Source organism: Pseudophryne corroboree, chromosome 10 (genome assembly GCF_028390025.1).
Source record: "Pseudophryne corroboree isolate aPseCor3 chromosome 10, aPseCor3.hap2, whole genome shotgun sequence".
Taxonomy (NCBI): Eukaryota; Metazoa; Chordata; class Amphibia; order Anura; family Myobatrachidae; genus Pseudophryne; species Pseudophryne corroboree.
Window position 1 is genome coordinate 332,813,544 of NC_086453.1, and position 16,841 is coordinate 332,830,384.

A 16,841-nucleotide genomic window follows, 5' to 3' on the forward strand; every position below is an offset into this window, starting at 1 on the left:
TGGTGGAAGCACCCACGAACACACGTGTCCTATATATTGGTTTTAATTAGGTTCCTGACATTTCTTAGACTGCATGCAGAGCAAGGTGAGTCCTGCACAAATGTATATTGGATTATCAGATGGGGGTGCATTTCCGGGGTGTGGGTCCCCCTGGACTGTTGTGGCTGTTTTGCCTCAGGAGCAACACATGTTAACACTTATTTTTATATTTACTTTTATCCCTATTGTGTGTTTTATTTCAATGTAATTAATTTCCTTCCTTCCCTTTTCACTACTTTACCTCTCACTACTTTATCTCTCACTTCATTACCTCTCACTAATTTACCCCTGCTCTTTTCAGCAGCCTCCCTCACTAACCTATTTTTACTTTTTCACTATATATTTTTTCCCTTTTGTGTTGTGCTGAGATCACTCAGCTGCTTCATTTTTGTGGGGTCCCGCACCCTAGATTTGTACCCCCCAAAATGTTAGAAACTTGCCTGACTAATGAGGTCACCTGGACGCGGTGGGCAAGCCGTTACTTATGGCCATAACTATGCGAAGAACCTAACTTAAAATGCTAAATTTTATTGTAATGAGTATTATTAATACATTGGTAGTGTTTCAGTTGTGCACCTGCAACCTTTTTCTTTGTATGCAGTTCTACTGAAAGGTCTCCGCAGGGTCGCACCTCTCATTACCGGGTGTGCACCCCAGGACCCCTAGCCTGTATACCTAATGCTGTGTATTTACATACACAATAGAAGGCCAGAGACCCCTTCTGCCTGGTGGTAGCACCCACGCCCACCTGTCCTATATATTGGTTTTAATTAGGTTCCTGACATTTCTTAAGGTGGGTACACGATAATAGATATATCTGCAGATCAATTGATCTGCAGATATATCTATGGACGGATCGAGCAGTGTGTTCAGCATACACACTGCTCGATCCATCGGGGACTGACGTCATGAACTGGGCTGGCGTGTACACACGCCCGCCCAGTTCAGCTGTCAATCACCGCTGGGCGCCGCAGCATGTGTACGGGCGGTCGGCCGACAGCCCCGTACACACACAGCATCGCGCCAATATATCAGTAGATATATTGGCCGTAGGCTGTGCTGCGTGGCCGACGAGATATGTAGATTGGTACCCCCCCAAAATGTTAGGGACTTGCCCGACTAATGAGGTCACCTGGATGTGGTGTGCAAGCCGTTACTTATGGCCATAACTATGCGAAGAACCTCGCTTAAAATGCAAAATTTTATTGCAATGATTATTATTAATAAATTGGTAATGTTTGAATTGTGCACCTGCAACCTTTTTATTTGTATGCAGGGTAGAGTTTCCCAAGATCATCTGGCACTACAGTTCAATCCTCAGTCAATAAGCACAGAAGATCCCATGCAGTTATGCCTTCTCATCTCAAACATAAAGAATGAGAATGATTGTTTTGTGACAAATTGTGCATTTACTTGGTAAAGTCCCAACCATGTGCTATGTTCATGTCCTTATACTGTAGGTCAGAAATTGCCTGGTCCTAACTGATGGTGAAGATGTTAACTAAGGCATTTCTAATCACTCTCCCATTGTAAATATGAAACAGTACTGTGCAATCTCAGTGACTTTTAAACTTTCTAGAAGATCTGTATGCATACCAGCACTGCTCAAATCCAGAACAGCTGAATATTTAATTTCTGCCACCTTGGACAAGAAATTAGTATTGTTATTAACATCTTCACCTACCCTGATTTACCTAACAGTGGTGGATGGAACTTGTATACCTGAGAGTACCATCCATCCACATACTCTACAGTGAACCTTTCCATAGGTGTACTTCTTTCAGAGTACATCTCCCTCCTAGTCTTCCTAAAGGACTCCAGTCAGCTCATTCCTGTGTTTCCACAGTTATGCCTGCTTAATACACCTGCTGACTGGTTGTCCCCTCAAATATTGTCCTGGAGTTCCTCTTATGCTAGGCAGTGTGTCAGGCAAGCCCTTCCTCACCACAAGACCTTTGCTTCTAAGAAAATCCTGTCATTCCTCATGCCTACAAGAATTTCCAGGATGTACATAAAAACTAAGCTGCTGAGACTGGGACAGTCCTATAGATTTAATGCTGGGATAAACACCTCCCAGAAATAGATTAACTGCTCTCACTTCCCAAAAACCCATTCCATGTCTGAGTACATTAAAAACAACATGGAGAGGAGTTTCATCCACCCTTCCACCTCTTCAGCTGGTGCTGGGTTCTTCTTTGTTAAGATGAAGGATGGGGCCTCCACCCATGCCTTAATTACGATGGGCTGAATTATTTATTCAAGTGAAAAGAGCATCCAGCTTCACTAAGCATGATCTCTGAAGAGATTACAACCACAACAGGGGATGAATGGAAAACAAGGATTGGCACTACTAGTACCCTTTGATGTCATTTGGTTTATGCAATGCCACTGCATTTTTCCAAAACGTTATCAATGATATTTTCTAGGACCTGCTACAGTATATGTCACAGTGGCTTTAGAGGAGTGGAGACATCTTTTACAAGGAGCTCCATTTCCTGTAACCATCTACAATAATCTTAATAACCATCTTTGCTTCAAGTCAGTGTATGAATTCATGTCAAGCTCAATAGTCATTGTTCTTTTTATACTTTTTCCTTTCACTCTGGACATAAAAACTGTAAAGCAGATACTCTCTCTAAAAACATGGTAAGGAATGAGGAACCATTGCTGATAGAGAATTAGCAAGTATAAATTATATGAGAGGTTAACATTTAATCCTACAGCTAGATTATTACGACAGTTGAAATGCTTGTTATCCAGGGCAGTGACCAAGGGGGCTACAGTATATCCGTGGAGGAGCATCAGTTTATTTTTAATCCCTCATTTAATCCCTTTCCTGTTATCTCCACCTACTACCAAATCCCTAAAATACACAAGTCCCTATACTCACCACCATGTCGTCCTATTATTTTAGGAGCTGGGTCCCTCAGAACCAATCTTTCAGCTTTTGTTGTTTCTTTTTTACACCTCAAGTCATTTCCCTCTGGTCCTACATCTGAGATGCCACCCAGGTTCTCCAACTGGTGTGTAATGTGAAGTGGCAGTAAGGCTTTAATTAGTTGACATGTGACGTGGAGTCACTGTATACAAATATCCCCCATCAGGGTAGTTTAGTAGCCATTCGCCACTTCCTGTCCTCTGATGCCTTGAGTATGTGCAACGTGAGTTTATTTTGGATTATATTAATATCATTCTTTCACATATTTATTTTTTATTTAATTCACAATATTACTTTTAAGTGCATGGTACCGATATGGGCTCCAGACCCGACCCTAGCTTTGCAAGTTTAAACATGGGCCTCTTTGAAGAGGGGTATTTTGGGGGAGTTCATATGGGGTGAACCTGGTGCTTTATGGGCGGTACATTGATGAACTTCTTATTATTTGGGATGGGGATGCTACTTCTATTTCTTCATTTATCACACATCTTAATTCTAATTATTTTGGTATTAAATTCACTTACTCTTCTCATGCTGCAGAGATGAACCTCTTGGATAATTCCCTCTCGGTCAAGGATAATGTTATCTGTACTAAGACATTTAAGAAGAATGTAGATTGTAACAGTTACTTAAACTATTCCAGTTTTCATCTTCAAAAATGGAAAAACAATATCCCTAAAGGACAGTATTTACGAATCAGATGCAATTGCTCTAATGATAAAAAAATATTGGTGAAATTAGGCACTCTTACACTAGCTTTGAAAGAACAAGGATATCCACAAAATATTTTGGACGAGGCTTTTGAAATTCTAAAGCGAGATACTGTAGTAGTTTCCTCCTTTCTTTGGGAAAATGCACAGCAGCGATCAGGTCTGAATGACCCCCACAGCTCAAGACAAATTAATTATTAATTTTGGAATGGGATTGGACAGTTTGAGTTTAAATATGGACCAAGAATGATAACAATCCTCTTCTGATGAAACCATCACTGCACACTTGAAGGAGAAACTAGTTGCGCAAATAGACCGATGACTCCATTTACTGCGAACTGGACTGCTTCTTAATGCATCTGAAATCAGCTAACAGCAGCATCAATGGAGACTGTGCATCGCTCATGCACTTGCCATTGTGATCACAGTGGACTGCACTTTGAACAAGGATCCTGGGTCACAAATCGAGATATACATAGAGGAAAGCAGGATGAGGAGTTTGTTACTGTCTTCTGCTTTCAGCCGGGGATACTGACAAGTGAGAATGCTTTCACTGGGTGTCCTCTCTTTCCCCCATGTGTAACACACTGCTCTTATCCAGTGCTTAAAGTGGTCCTAGAGAGGTTGTGGTACTAACCCCCCCCCCTCCCCAAGGTGCTCATGTAATAAAGTTATTGCGCACGCCAGCAAAAAAGGGGTGTGGTCTCAAAAAGAAAGGTGCATGGTCACACAGTAGTAATAATGCCCACAGTAGTAGCACCCCGTAATACACATAATGCCCTCAGCAGTAGTGCCCCTTATACAATACCCACAGTAGTAGTGCTCCTTATGCAATGTCCACTGTACTGGTAGTGCCCACAGTGGTAGTGCCCCTTATATAGAGCCCATAGTAGTGGTGCCCCGCAATGCCCACAATAGTAGTGCCCCTTATGAAAGGCCCACTTTACAATGCCCTCATTAGTAGTTCCCCCAGTAATAATGCCCTTAATGGTAATGCCCCTGTGTGGTAATGCCCGCAGTAGTAATGTTGCCTGTAGTTATTCCCCCAGTCATTTAGCTCCAAGTAGTTTAGCCCCAGTAGTTATTCCCCCAGTGGTAATGCCCCTGCAGTTATGACCCCAGTTGTTTAGCCCCTGTAGTTTAGCCCCATATAATTTGCCCCTGTTAGTAATGCCCCACTAGTTTAGCCCCAGTAGTTTGCCCACTTGTAGTTTAGCACCCAGTAGTAATGTCCCCAGTCATAATTCCCCAGGCAGATGGTGGTGGTAGGGGACTCTATCATCAGGAAGGCAGATAGTGCAATCTGCTACCAGGATCGTGATAGCCATATGGTATGTTGTCTCCCGGCTGCTCGGCTATGGCACATCGTGGACCAGGTAGATAGATTGTTGGGAGGGGCTGGGAAATACCCAGCGGTCTTGGTGCATGTTGGCACCAATGACAAAGTTAGTTGTAGGTGGGATGTCCTTAAGAAGTATTATTGGGATTTAGGCCAGAAACTAAAAAAAGGACATCTAAGGTATTATTCTCTGAAATATTACCAGTGCCACGCGCTAGCCCAGGGAGACAGAGGGAGATTAGTGAGGTAAATGTGTGGCTCAGAAACTGGTGTAGGAAAGAGGGGTTTGTATTCTTGGTACACTGGGCGGACTTCTCAAGCAGGCGCCATCTTTTTTCTCATGATGGTATGCACCTGAATGAGGATGGGGCTGCGGTGCTGGGGGGTAGGATGGTTAGTAGGTTGGAGGAGCTTTTAAACTAGGATCCTGGGGGAAGGGTTTAGCTAGAAACTATGTGTCATGCAGAGAGCATAATAGGGATTTTGGTAGTGAGATAAAAGGGGATGGAGAAGAAGGGGGGAGGGAAAGTGCAGCCGGTAAGGGTATTTATATGGGTTCTAATAAGGGTATTAAGAAAGGTATTGCCAAAGCATTAAATAAAAACAATTATGTGTCATCATGACAGCCTATAGAAAATGTTGTATGGGACTTTAGGGAAAATACTTTTGTCAGGGCGGTGAATTTAGGCAGGAACATTGGGTTGACAAAATAGAAAAAGTTGTATAGTTTGCTGTGCTGTGAAGAGAAAGCTGCTCAGGTTGTTTATTGGTAAATTGTTAAAGTTTTTCTTAAACCGAGCACTTATGTGTGCTGATGCGTAGTGTTTTTTAAGAATACTAAGTGAAAGTGAAAAATAAATAATCAAAATAAAAATAAATAAATATGAAATAAATAAAATAAAAATAAATATAAATATAAATAAAAAAATAAAAATAAAAAACATATAAATTAAAAAAATAAAAATAAAAATACAAATTAATAATTAATAATAGGGGGGAGGGGAAGAGGGGGGATAAGGGTAAAGTGCAATGTTTACAGCTCCTTTGTAGATAATTTGTTTGAAGCTTTTGGACACTTATTCAGAGGGGCACAGTCTCTTGGGGTATACCTATCCCTGACTTACCCTATTCTTCTGATACGGGCGTGACCGGAGGTTCTGGTATTGGTGGTAGCAATATTGTGCTGATGGGGAGACTGGCCTCTCCTGTGTGTTGGGCCATAGCTGCCTCCCAATGTCCTTCTCCCGCTGGCCGCACTGTAGCCGCTACTCTGTCCGATCCGCCGTGACCGGAAGTTTGGGTCTTTACTTCCGGTAGTACGAATGCTGACGGCGTTTTTTTTTATTATTATTTATTTCATATTTATTTATTTTTATTTTTATTATTTTTCACTTTCACTTAGTATTCTTACAGAACACTACGCATTAGCACACATAAGCGCTTGGTTTAAGAAAAACAGGAACATTTGGTTGACCATAGAGAAAAGTAAGGTGGGCAATACTAAGTATGGTGGGGATGGAGAGAGAGTGAGAAGGACAGTCTGTATCAGTAACTCTAGGGATGCACTAGTAAACCGGAATGGGATATCTTTAAAAAAATAAACGAATAAAGGAACCGATAAACTAAATTGCATGCTTGCAAATGCAAGAAGTCTAGCAGGTAAAATGGGTGAATTGAAATTGTTAGCATCAAAGGCTGAGTATGACATTATGGCCCTCATTCCGAGTTGTTCGCTCGCTAGCTGATTTTAGCAGCATTGCACACGCTAGGCCACCGCTCTCTGGGAGTGTATCTTTGCTTAGCAGAATTGCGAATGAAAGAGTAGCAGAATTGCGAATAAATAATTCTTAACAGTTTCTGAGTAGCTCAAGACTTTCTCCTACACTGCGATCAGCTCAGCCCGTTTCGTTCCTGGTTTGACATCACAAACAAGCCCTGCGTTCGGCAAACCACTCCCCCGTTTCTCCAGAAACTCCTGTGTTTTATCCTGGCACACCTGCATTTTTCCGCACAATCCCAGAAAATGGTCAGTTTCCGCCCAGAAACACCCACTTCCTCTCAATCACACGCCAATCACTTCAACAATGAAATTTATTCGTCCGGACGTGAGTAAATCTATTAAGTTTTGTGCTAAATTACCATGCGCATGCACATTTTTGCCTTAATAGCTCGGTTGCAAAAATCGTCAACGAGCGAACAAATCGGAATGACCCCCTATAGGTATTACGGAAACATGATGGGACAACTCTCACGACTGGGTTGCAAACTTGGAGGGGTATTCTCTTTTCAGGAGGGACAGGACAAACAAAAGAGGAGGAGGTGTATGTCTTTATGATAAACCATCACTTAAACCATACCTAAAGGAAGTTATCTATGAGGATACTGGCGATAATGTGGAGCCGCTATGGGTTAAAATCTCAAGTGGGGGTATTGATGCAAAAAACTAGTCATAGGCACGTGCTACAAACAGCCAGATATTAGCTTAAAAGAAGGAAGAACAACTCTTACAGCAAAATAAAACAGCTGCGGGATTGGGGAACATCTTTGTGATTGGGTATTTTAATTACCCGGATATAAACTGGAGTAGCGACTCATGTGCTAAAGCAAGGGTCAACAGGTTCTTAAATATGTTTAAGGATCACTACTTGTCTCAATTAGTCGAGGACCCAACTAGCGGTAAAACTACCCTGGATCTAGTAATTACTAATAATGTGGACATTATATCAAACACTAAAGTGGGGGAGACTTTGGGTAACAGTGATCACTATATGATCACATTCGACATCAGTTTCAGGAAACATAGCTACAGGGGTTCCACCAAAGCTTTTAACTTTAGGAAGGCTAATTTCAGTATGCTTAGATGTGCACTTAACGACATAGAGTGGGAGGTTCTGTTTTAAAACAAGAACACTTCGGAAATGTGGGATGTTTTAAAAGGGTTACTGGATAGCAATAATCATAACTTTATTCCCATGGGCAGTAAATGCAGGAGTCTTAAACTCAAACCAATGTGGCTTAGCAAGAAGGATAAGGCAGAAATGAATTAAAAAAAAGCGGGCTTTCAAAGCATTTAAATCTAATGGAAAGGAGAAGTCTTTGAAGTATTACTAGGAGTGTAATAAGAAAAGCAAAAAAGCAATAAGAGCAGCTAAAATGGAAAAGGAAAAGCAAATCGCTAGAGAGTAAAACCAATCCTAAAAAGTTTTTTAAATACATAAACGTAAAACGTTGAAAAAGGAGAATATATGTCCATTAAAAAATGAATTAGGAGAATTGATAAATGATGATGAAATAAAATCAGAAATACTGAACAAATTCTTTTCATCAGTATTCACCAGATAAAAACTGATGGTGGGAGTAGAGCATAACAATTGTGACAGTAATGATTCATGGTAAGATATTAGTTTAAGCGAAGAAGTAGTCCGGTAGAGACTAAGCAAAATTAAGATTAATAAATCACCTGGTCCATATGGACTACACCCAAGGGTTCTTACAGAGCTTAGTTCACAACTAGCATGACCCCTATACCTGATTTTCAATAGTTTAATTAGATCAGGCATGGTATAGAGGGATTGGCGTATTGCTGAGGTAGTCCAATTATTTAAAAAAGGATCCAAAAATCTTCTGGGAAACTACAGACCAGTTAGTTTGACATCTATAGTGGGGGAAATATTGGAAGGAATTCTAAGGGACAGCATACAGGAGTATCTACAGTCAGCTAGGATTATTAGCAAGAACCAGCATGGGTTTGTAAGGGACAGTTCATGTCAGACTAACTTAATTAGCTTCTATGTGGAAGTGAGCAATAATCTTGATCAAGGAAAAGCAGTGGATGTGGTCTTCCTAGATTTTGCGAAAGCCTTCGATACAGTGCCTCACGGGAGACTGATGATCAAATTAAAGGAGCTTGGCCTAGGAAAAACTATTTGCACATGGCTAAGCAACTGGTTGGATAGCAGGGTACAGCAAGTAGTGGTCAACGGGAAGTCCTCAACCTGGTCCCCAGTAGTCAGCAGAATACCACAAGGGTCTGTACTCAGACCACTACTGTTCAACAGATTTATCAATGACCTAGAAATAGGCCTGGAAAGCACAGTGTCAATCTTTGCAGATAACACTAAACTGTAATTCAGAATTGGATGTGGAGTCCTTGCATAATGATCTATCTAAACTTGAACTCTATGTGTCTAAATGGAAAATGAGGTTCAATACAGACAAATGCAAAGTTATGCATTTTGGGATTAAAAACAAACTTGCAACCAACATATTAAATGGGGAATCCGAGTTGGAAAAAGACTTGGGGGTATTCATTGATAATAGGCTTAATAACCATACACAATGTCAAAACGCAGTAAAGAAGGCAAGTAAGGTGCTAGCATGCATAAAAAGAGGAATTGAGACAAGGGTCTCAGATGTAATCCTGCCACTGAATAAAGCATTGGTACATCCGCACCTGGAATATTGTGTTCTGTTTTGGGCACCATTGTATAAAAAAGACATCAGTGTACTCAAAAGGGTTCAAAGGTGAGCTACTAAATTGATTAAAGGCCTAGAGGGACTGGATTATAAGGAAAGACTTACTAGGTTGAATATGTTTACACTAGAAAAGAGGCACCTAAGAGGAGATATTATTAATATCTTCAAATATGTAAAGGGACATCACAAAGAGTTATCAGAGGAATTATTTATTAAAAGAACACAGTTTAGTACATGTGGGCACTCACAGCGGCTGGAGGAGAGGAAAGGGTTCTTCACTGTTAGGGCAATTAGGATATGTAATTCCCTTCCAGGGAAGGTGGTAATGGCGGACTCTGTAATTGGATTTAAAAAAGGAATAGATACATTTCTGAATGAAAATGATATCCAAGGTTATAATATTTAAAATATCAACATGGTTAATTTGGGGATAACATGAATTATAGTAGTTAGCTAGTCAAAAACATTATTCAGCAGGTATGTAGAATTATCACAACTTAATACAGGTTGAACACGATGGGCAATTTGCCTCTATTCAACCTCAATTACTATGTTACTATGTTAGATCTTTTCGTTTCTTGGAAGGAGGTTATTGTGCTGGTTTGGTGTAGTGTAATGTGCTTCAGTTTTATGTTTGATAACAAATGTGATATATAGTAGATATGGTGAGTATATGTTAAAAAAAATACATATATAACTTTTTATCTGTATATCCGTGGCCACGATTTTTAAATTAGGGAAATATTGTTTATAAAAATAGATAGGAGTCAAGTACTTGAGAACATTCAGGAATATTAGCAAACCAAAAAAGTTAGCAATTGGGCAAAACCATGTTGCACTGCTGGTGGGGCAGATGTAACGTGCAGAGAGAGTTAGATATGGGTGTGGTATGGCCCTCATTCCGAGTTGTTCGCTCGGTATTTTTCATCGCATCGCAATGAAAATCCGCTTAGTACGCATGCGCAATGTTCGCACTGCGACTGCGCCAAGTAACTTTGCTATGTAGAAAGTATTTTTACTCACGGCTTTTTCATCGCTCCGGCGAACGTAATGTGATTGACAGGAAATGGGTGTTACTGGGCGGAAACACGGCGTTTCAGGGGCGTGTGGCTGAAAACGCTACCGTTTCCGGAAAAAACGCAGGAGTGGCTGGAGAAACGGTGGGAGTGCCTGGGCGAACGCTGGGTGTGTTTGTGACGTCAACCAGGAACGACAAGCACTGAACTGATCGCACAGGCAGAGTAAGTCTGGAGCTACTCTGAAACTGCTAAGTAGTTAGTAATCGCAATATTGCGAATACATCGGTCGCAATTTTAAGAAGCTAAGATTCACTCCCAGTAGGCGGCGGCTTAGCGTGTGTAACTCTGCTAAATTCGCCTTGCGACCGATCAACTCGGAATGAGGGCCTATGTTCAAACTGAAATCCAAATTGCAGTGTAAAAATAAAGCAGCCAGTATTTAATATGCACAGAAACAATATAACATGCCCAAATCTAACTCTCTCTGCACATGTTACATCTGCCCCACCTGCAGTGGTTTTGCCCAATTGCTAACTTTTTTTGTTTTCTAACTAACCTGAATAAACATCTTAATATATTTCTCTGATGTGTTTTATTTCATGTCCTATGGATTGAGTCTGAACCTGACACTATATGTGAGAGGTGATTCGGACCATACCTATTTAATCTCAAACTCTTTATATCAAAAGAAATTCTCCCCTATCAGGATCCCATATAACTATATAGCATGCTGATTTTATACATGTCACCGTGAATGTAATTTGGAGGACAGGAATTATATGTAAATCATGGCTACCTATTAAATGAACCTGTAGTTTGGAATTCCACAATAACCATTACAAGACAAGAATAATTACTATGTTACAAAATTCCACCTAATGCTTTTTTCTGGGCAATGAGCCAAGGACTTTACAAAAGTACAAAAATAACATTTGGTTACAAATTTATGACTACATGTTATAGAGTTATGCCTAATGGTCTTTCCAGGCAATATACCAAGATCTCTATAAGAGCACATTAATAATATTTTGTTACATAAATATCTACAATATTTATCTGAAGTAGATATACTGTATGATACTAGGGATTTATACAGAGACATAAAATACAGAGAACAGACACTAAAAATACGCTCAGTAGCTTTAAATACTGTATTTATGTGTATTTCTTCTTTTCTGTAATTCAGTGTTGTCACGCCATCACATTCAGTGGCGCACCCAGGGGGGGTTTCCGAGTACCCAGAAACCCCCCTCCACTAAAAAAAAAAAAATTTTTTTTTTTTTTTTTAGCTGCATGAGTATTATTAATGACCGTCTAGCGTCCTCTGCAGCCTGCTGTCTTCCTGGTGGCACTTGCAAGTGCAATAAAAGTTGACTTTATTTTAATTAAAGTACATATATCCATGTGCATACATATATACACATACATACATACATACATACATACATACATACATTTAAACACACACACACATATGATATACATATATACATATATATATACATGTGTATATATGTGTACTGTATGTGTGTGTACATATATATATATATATGTATGCATGTTTAATATGCTATGTATATGTTTATATGGGTTCACTACGATCTCCCGGCAACCAGCATACCTGCGCCGGGAGGCCGGCCGCCGGCTTACCGACAGTGTGGCGAGCGCAAATGAGCCCCTTGCGGGCTCGCTGCGCTCGCCACGCTACGGGCACGGTGGCGCGCGCCACACTATTCTATTCTCCCTCCAGGGGGGTCTTGGACCCCCACGAGGGAGAATAAGTGTCGGTATGCCAGTGGTCGGGCTCCCGGCGCCGGTATGCTGGTCGCCGGGAGCCCGACCGCCGGCATACTGAAGACCACCCGTGTATATGTATGTGTGTGTGTATGTATGTGTATATATATGTGTAGACATATGTATATATATATATATATATATATATATACACATACCCACACACACACACACACACACACACACACACACACACAGACACACTAGTTTTACGGACCCAGCATATACTGGGTCACCTCAGTCCCCACCCCCGTGATTGGCTCCGCCCAGTTCTGGACACTCCCCCTTGCAAATCCTGCGTTTGCCACTGACATTAACTACAGTACATATATGTTTTTTTTTATATTTTGCATGAGTCAACCCATAGGACATGAAATAAAACATGTCACTACTCTTTTAAGATATGAATTAAAAATTATGTTTTAACAAAAACGTATATGTTTGTGCACCAGAACAGATCCTTTCCTTTTCCTTTTTCTGCTATATGTAATTCTACATGATCTGTGGTAGCACCCCCTTTATCTGTATGATTAACTAATACAGTATTAAGATTATGGGCATTTCTCTACATATATATGTATGAGATAGACACAATCATTCCAGTGCATCAGTCCCCCGTCCCCCCCCCCCCTTTCCCTTTTCCTTTCTATCAAAATATATTTCTCTGATGACAGGAAAATCAACCTCTGATCATACAGCAGTTGCACAGGACACATATATTTTATATTTATATTTTAGTTTCTCAAAACCTGTATACACACAAATAAATGCACTTTACACACACTTCATATTTTTATTTTATAACTTCTTGGATACATAAACGCAATATCTGTTTTCTAAAAAGTGGGATTATACTGCAGTAATAACTTTAATTATCTTTTAATTGTGCACTATTAAGAAGAAACCAATTATTGTTATAATGGGACAAATAAATATGTTGCTGATAAAAAGAAGACCTCAGACCATGGGCGCTATCCTTGACAAAGGGCTGTGAAGCCTGAAACGCATCGGAAGCACTGAGTACTGGACAGTCGAGTTCACAGTGACATCATTGTACCGCTGCAGACAGGCCACGAGCAGACGTACACTGAGGGAACCAGCCGGCGGGAGAAGAAGCAGACAAGCACAAGAGGTAGGCAGCGATAGGGTTAGCTTAGTCAGCTCAGTCTCCTGCAGATAGTAAAGTGCAGCTATCACCACTGGCATACAACATCAGAACCCCTTACTCCCTGTAATGAATATTCAATATTATGAACACTTAAACATTTTTGCCTTAACAAAACACTTTTTTACAGGTATTGCGTTCTCACACTACACATAAAATACATTTTATTTTTATACTGTTTATTTAAACAGACCTGCTATAAACAATACAAAAAATATCCATTTAGTGCAGTACTACCATTTCCTTACTCCTACTGTATGTGAGAGATTAAGCATCTGTGTGTGCAGAGGCATCACTTACTTTAAATACACCAGGTGTGGCGCCAGGAAAATGGGGCGGGGCTTTGCAGGAAAGGGGCGAGGCTTTGTGGGAGGGGCATGGATTCACTGCGTGACCCCAATTTTTTCGTCACTCTGGAGGTTTGGGAGGTGGGGCTGTAGTGCCGGCTCCTACACAGTGTCAGGAGCCGAGTGCGGCACATAATGTAACAGTGCAGCACTCAGCTCCTGTCACTGAGCAGGAGCCAGCATTTTGGTGTCACCCCTCAGCCGGTGACACCAGGGTGCGGGTCGCACCCCCGCACCCTTCTTGGGATGTCACTCTGTGTATGCAACCACTTTAACGACATAGCTGTGACACTCGCATAACATGCACATAAGACAGTCCACCTCTGACCATCTGAATAGACACCTTTTCCCTGTCCAAGAACACCTATTACATCTTCTACTGTAAGTGCCTCTGCAAGCATGCATCTAAAATCACTACTGCAGCCCTGTATACACACACACTCAGGATTTAAGCATGCAATTTAGGTGAAGCACAGTAAAATAAATTGCTTAGCTGCACCAACCAACATCAACATACTGTAGCATCATGCAACTCAGAACCAGGCCCTTAATTCTCTATGTGAGCTGTAATGAATAAAATTGCACCATACTCAATAAGGTCACTCACTGGACATCTTTTCTGGGATGCCCAGTGATCAATAATAAACCCCTCCTCAGTGAGAACTTGTCTGACAAAGTTCTCATCATATTTGAACACATGTAACTTGTTCTGCCCGACCATCATATAAGGTGTATTCAGGAGCCCAAGTATTATCAGGTTTCCTTTAGGTTTCAGTAGCTTAACAAATTTCCTGAAATTCTTTCTATATTCATCTTTGTCTTTGCTGATGAGTTCCAGCAGCCACGCAGTGATCACACAGTCTGCTGGTGGAAGCACCTCTGGATCTATCAGATTTTCTTTTTCAAAGTCACATTTCTTGATTTCTGCAATTGCTGACTTCAGTGTTATGTCTTTGCCCTGATGCAGGTCACTGAAATATACAATAACAATAAGGTTAATTTGGATGTGTTACTAGCTATGCATCCACATGAGAAATAACATATAGTTTTGTGCTATGAGATTTTTAATGGAGATTCAATAGGTGGGAAGGCAAAATTCAGGGAGGAGTGATCTGTTTACTGTAAGGGTTCCTTGAACGGAGTTGAGTATGAGATCCTGACAATCAGGATACCGACAATGGCACAGAGATTGTCAAAATCCTGACACTTTTTGGAAGGTAAGATAACCCATCTTCTTACCCTCCCCCTGCAGCTAAACCCTCCTACCTTGCTGCCTTGCCCTAACCATCTCCTCCAGCAGCCTAACCACAAACCTGTTCCTAGTGCCTAACCCAAATACACAGTCTAACTATAACCCTCCCTGGCATACTTTTGTTTGGGATTCTGATGTTGGGATTCTCAGTGGTGTTGGGATTCCTGCTCCAGTGTTCTTCTAACCTCTGGCATCACGAATGTCGGGATGCAAACTACATTTCCTTGATGGTGGTGGTGATTAGGTTTTATTCTTTATTTTCAATTAGATAACCATTTCATCTTCTGTTCATTTTATATGACAGTAATGGCCATTGGGTACAGTTTTCTGTGGCACTAAGGGGCCGATTCAGGGATGGATGTAACACACTGGCCACAGGGTACCTGCGCAAAAAAAGGTGGCGAACTGTCTGCAATTAAATTGCGGATGCATTGTGAGGCAATATAACACACACACTGGGCATCCTTGACCTGTGCTGGGTGGCCCCCAGCATGTGAGGCATAGCCAAATTAAGGTGGGGGTGCATTGGATACTGTACCCAGGGCCCCCCCTTCTGTCCAGAGGCTCCCTAGCTGGAGCACACTGACATCACTAGCTCTCCCTTTTGTACAGCAGCAGATCCAGGCAGAGGCACAGGAGTTGTGTCAAAGGGAAAGAAAATAATTGGTCTTAAAGTGGCGCACTTTACTAATAAATGGACATATAAAATATAACTTTTATTACAGTAATATTAATCTTGATCCTCGATAAAGGGCCTGGAGCCCGAAACGCGTTGGAAGCACTGTTATACAGAACGCAAGTCCTAGGTGCACTCTGTTCATTTCGAGTACACCGAAAAAAGCCGTCACCAAAGCCGGTCCCTGAGCCGTCACGGAGCGCAGCACGCCGCACAGGAGACGCGGCAGGAGAGAGCAGCGCTACTAAGCAAGGGAACCAAGCCGCACGGAGCAGCAGCCCACGACCCCACCGCCAGCAACTACAAGGTGGGTAGTTTAGGGATAGATAGGTCTGGGAAATTTCTCCATCTTCTTGTGGCAAATATCGGAACCCGTTTTTACACAAAAGAACTACAATTTCTCCAAAAGGGCTGTAAACATTTTTTACTAATCCCCCTTTTTATTCACAGGTATTGCACTTATTTTCTAGGCAACTCTTGGCTTTCACAATTGTTGCAAAATATCACAAGCGCCTTGTTTTGTATATATATTAGTGTTTTGTGTTTTCAAGGCTGCTCAACCACTTAAATCCCGGCACTTGCGCGGTTGCTTATCTTTTTTGTATACAGTAATATTAAGAAGCCTGTAACTGTGAAATATTAAAACCAACAACAAATAACAAGACAAAGTGTAACATATATTGTTAAAACCATACACTGTACTTAATGTGTTGTGCAGAGAATAAATGGTTAATTGCTGAGTACTATGACCTCCAATAGTATTATATGTGCTATCAAATTATTTATTATTGCGAATAAAGCCTTTCAATAATGTGTGTCTTACAGCGTACTCTCTTGTTATTTTAGTTCAGTTCGGGCTCACTAAAGTCTTAAGGCCAGTACTCACTGGCAGATTTGGGGAGAGATGTGTGCCGAGCGGACCACTCAGCACACATCTCTCCCCCCGCTCAGCACAGCACGATGTGTGCTGAGCGTGCATGGGGAGACGGGGGCGCTTGTTTCACCCAGTGGCTGAAGTGAGCGACCTGCTAGATTGGCCTGCATGCGGGCCAATCTAGCACCAGCGATAACGATGCGCGGGGCTGT

General features: G+C 41.3%; 1 protein-coding gene across 1 annotated transcript in view; it reads right to left on the reverse strand.

The window, feature by feature from the left end:
* Positions 1-1,555: 1,555 nt before the first annotated feature.
* The window catches only part of LOC134965340 (indolethylamine N-methyltransferase-like), a 63,225-nt gene continuing 47,939 nt past the window's right edge, over positions 1,556-16,841 (reverse strand). Inside the window, exons 4-6 of the mRNA XM_063941811.1 lie at positions 14,418-14,798; positions 3,502-3,568; positions 1,556-1,681 (exon numbers count right to left, since the gene is read on the reverse strand). Coding sequence (XP_063797881.1) covers positions 1,556-1,681; positions 3,502-3,568; positions 14,418-14,798 — 574 coding nt within the window. The remainder of the gene's footprint in view (positions 1,682-3,501; positions 3,569-14,417; positions 14,799-16,841) is intronic.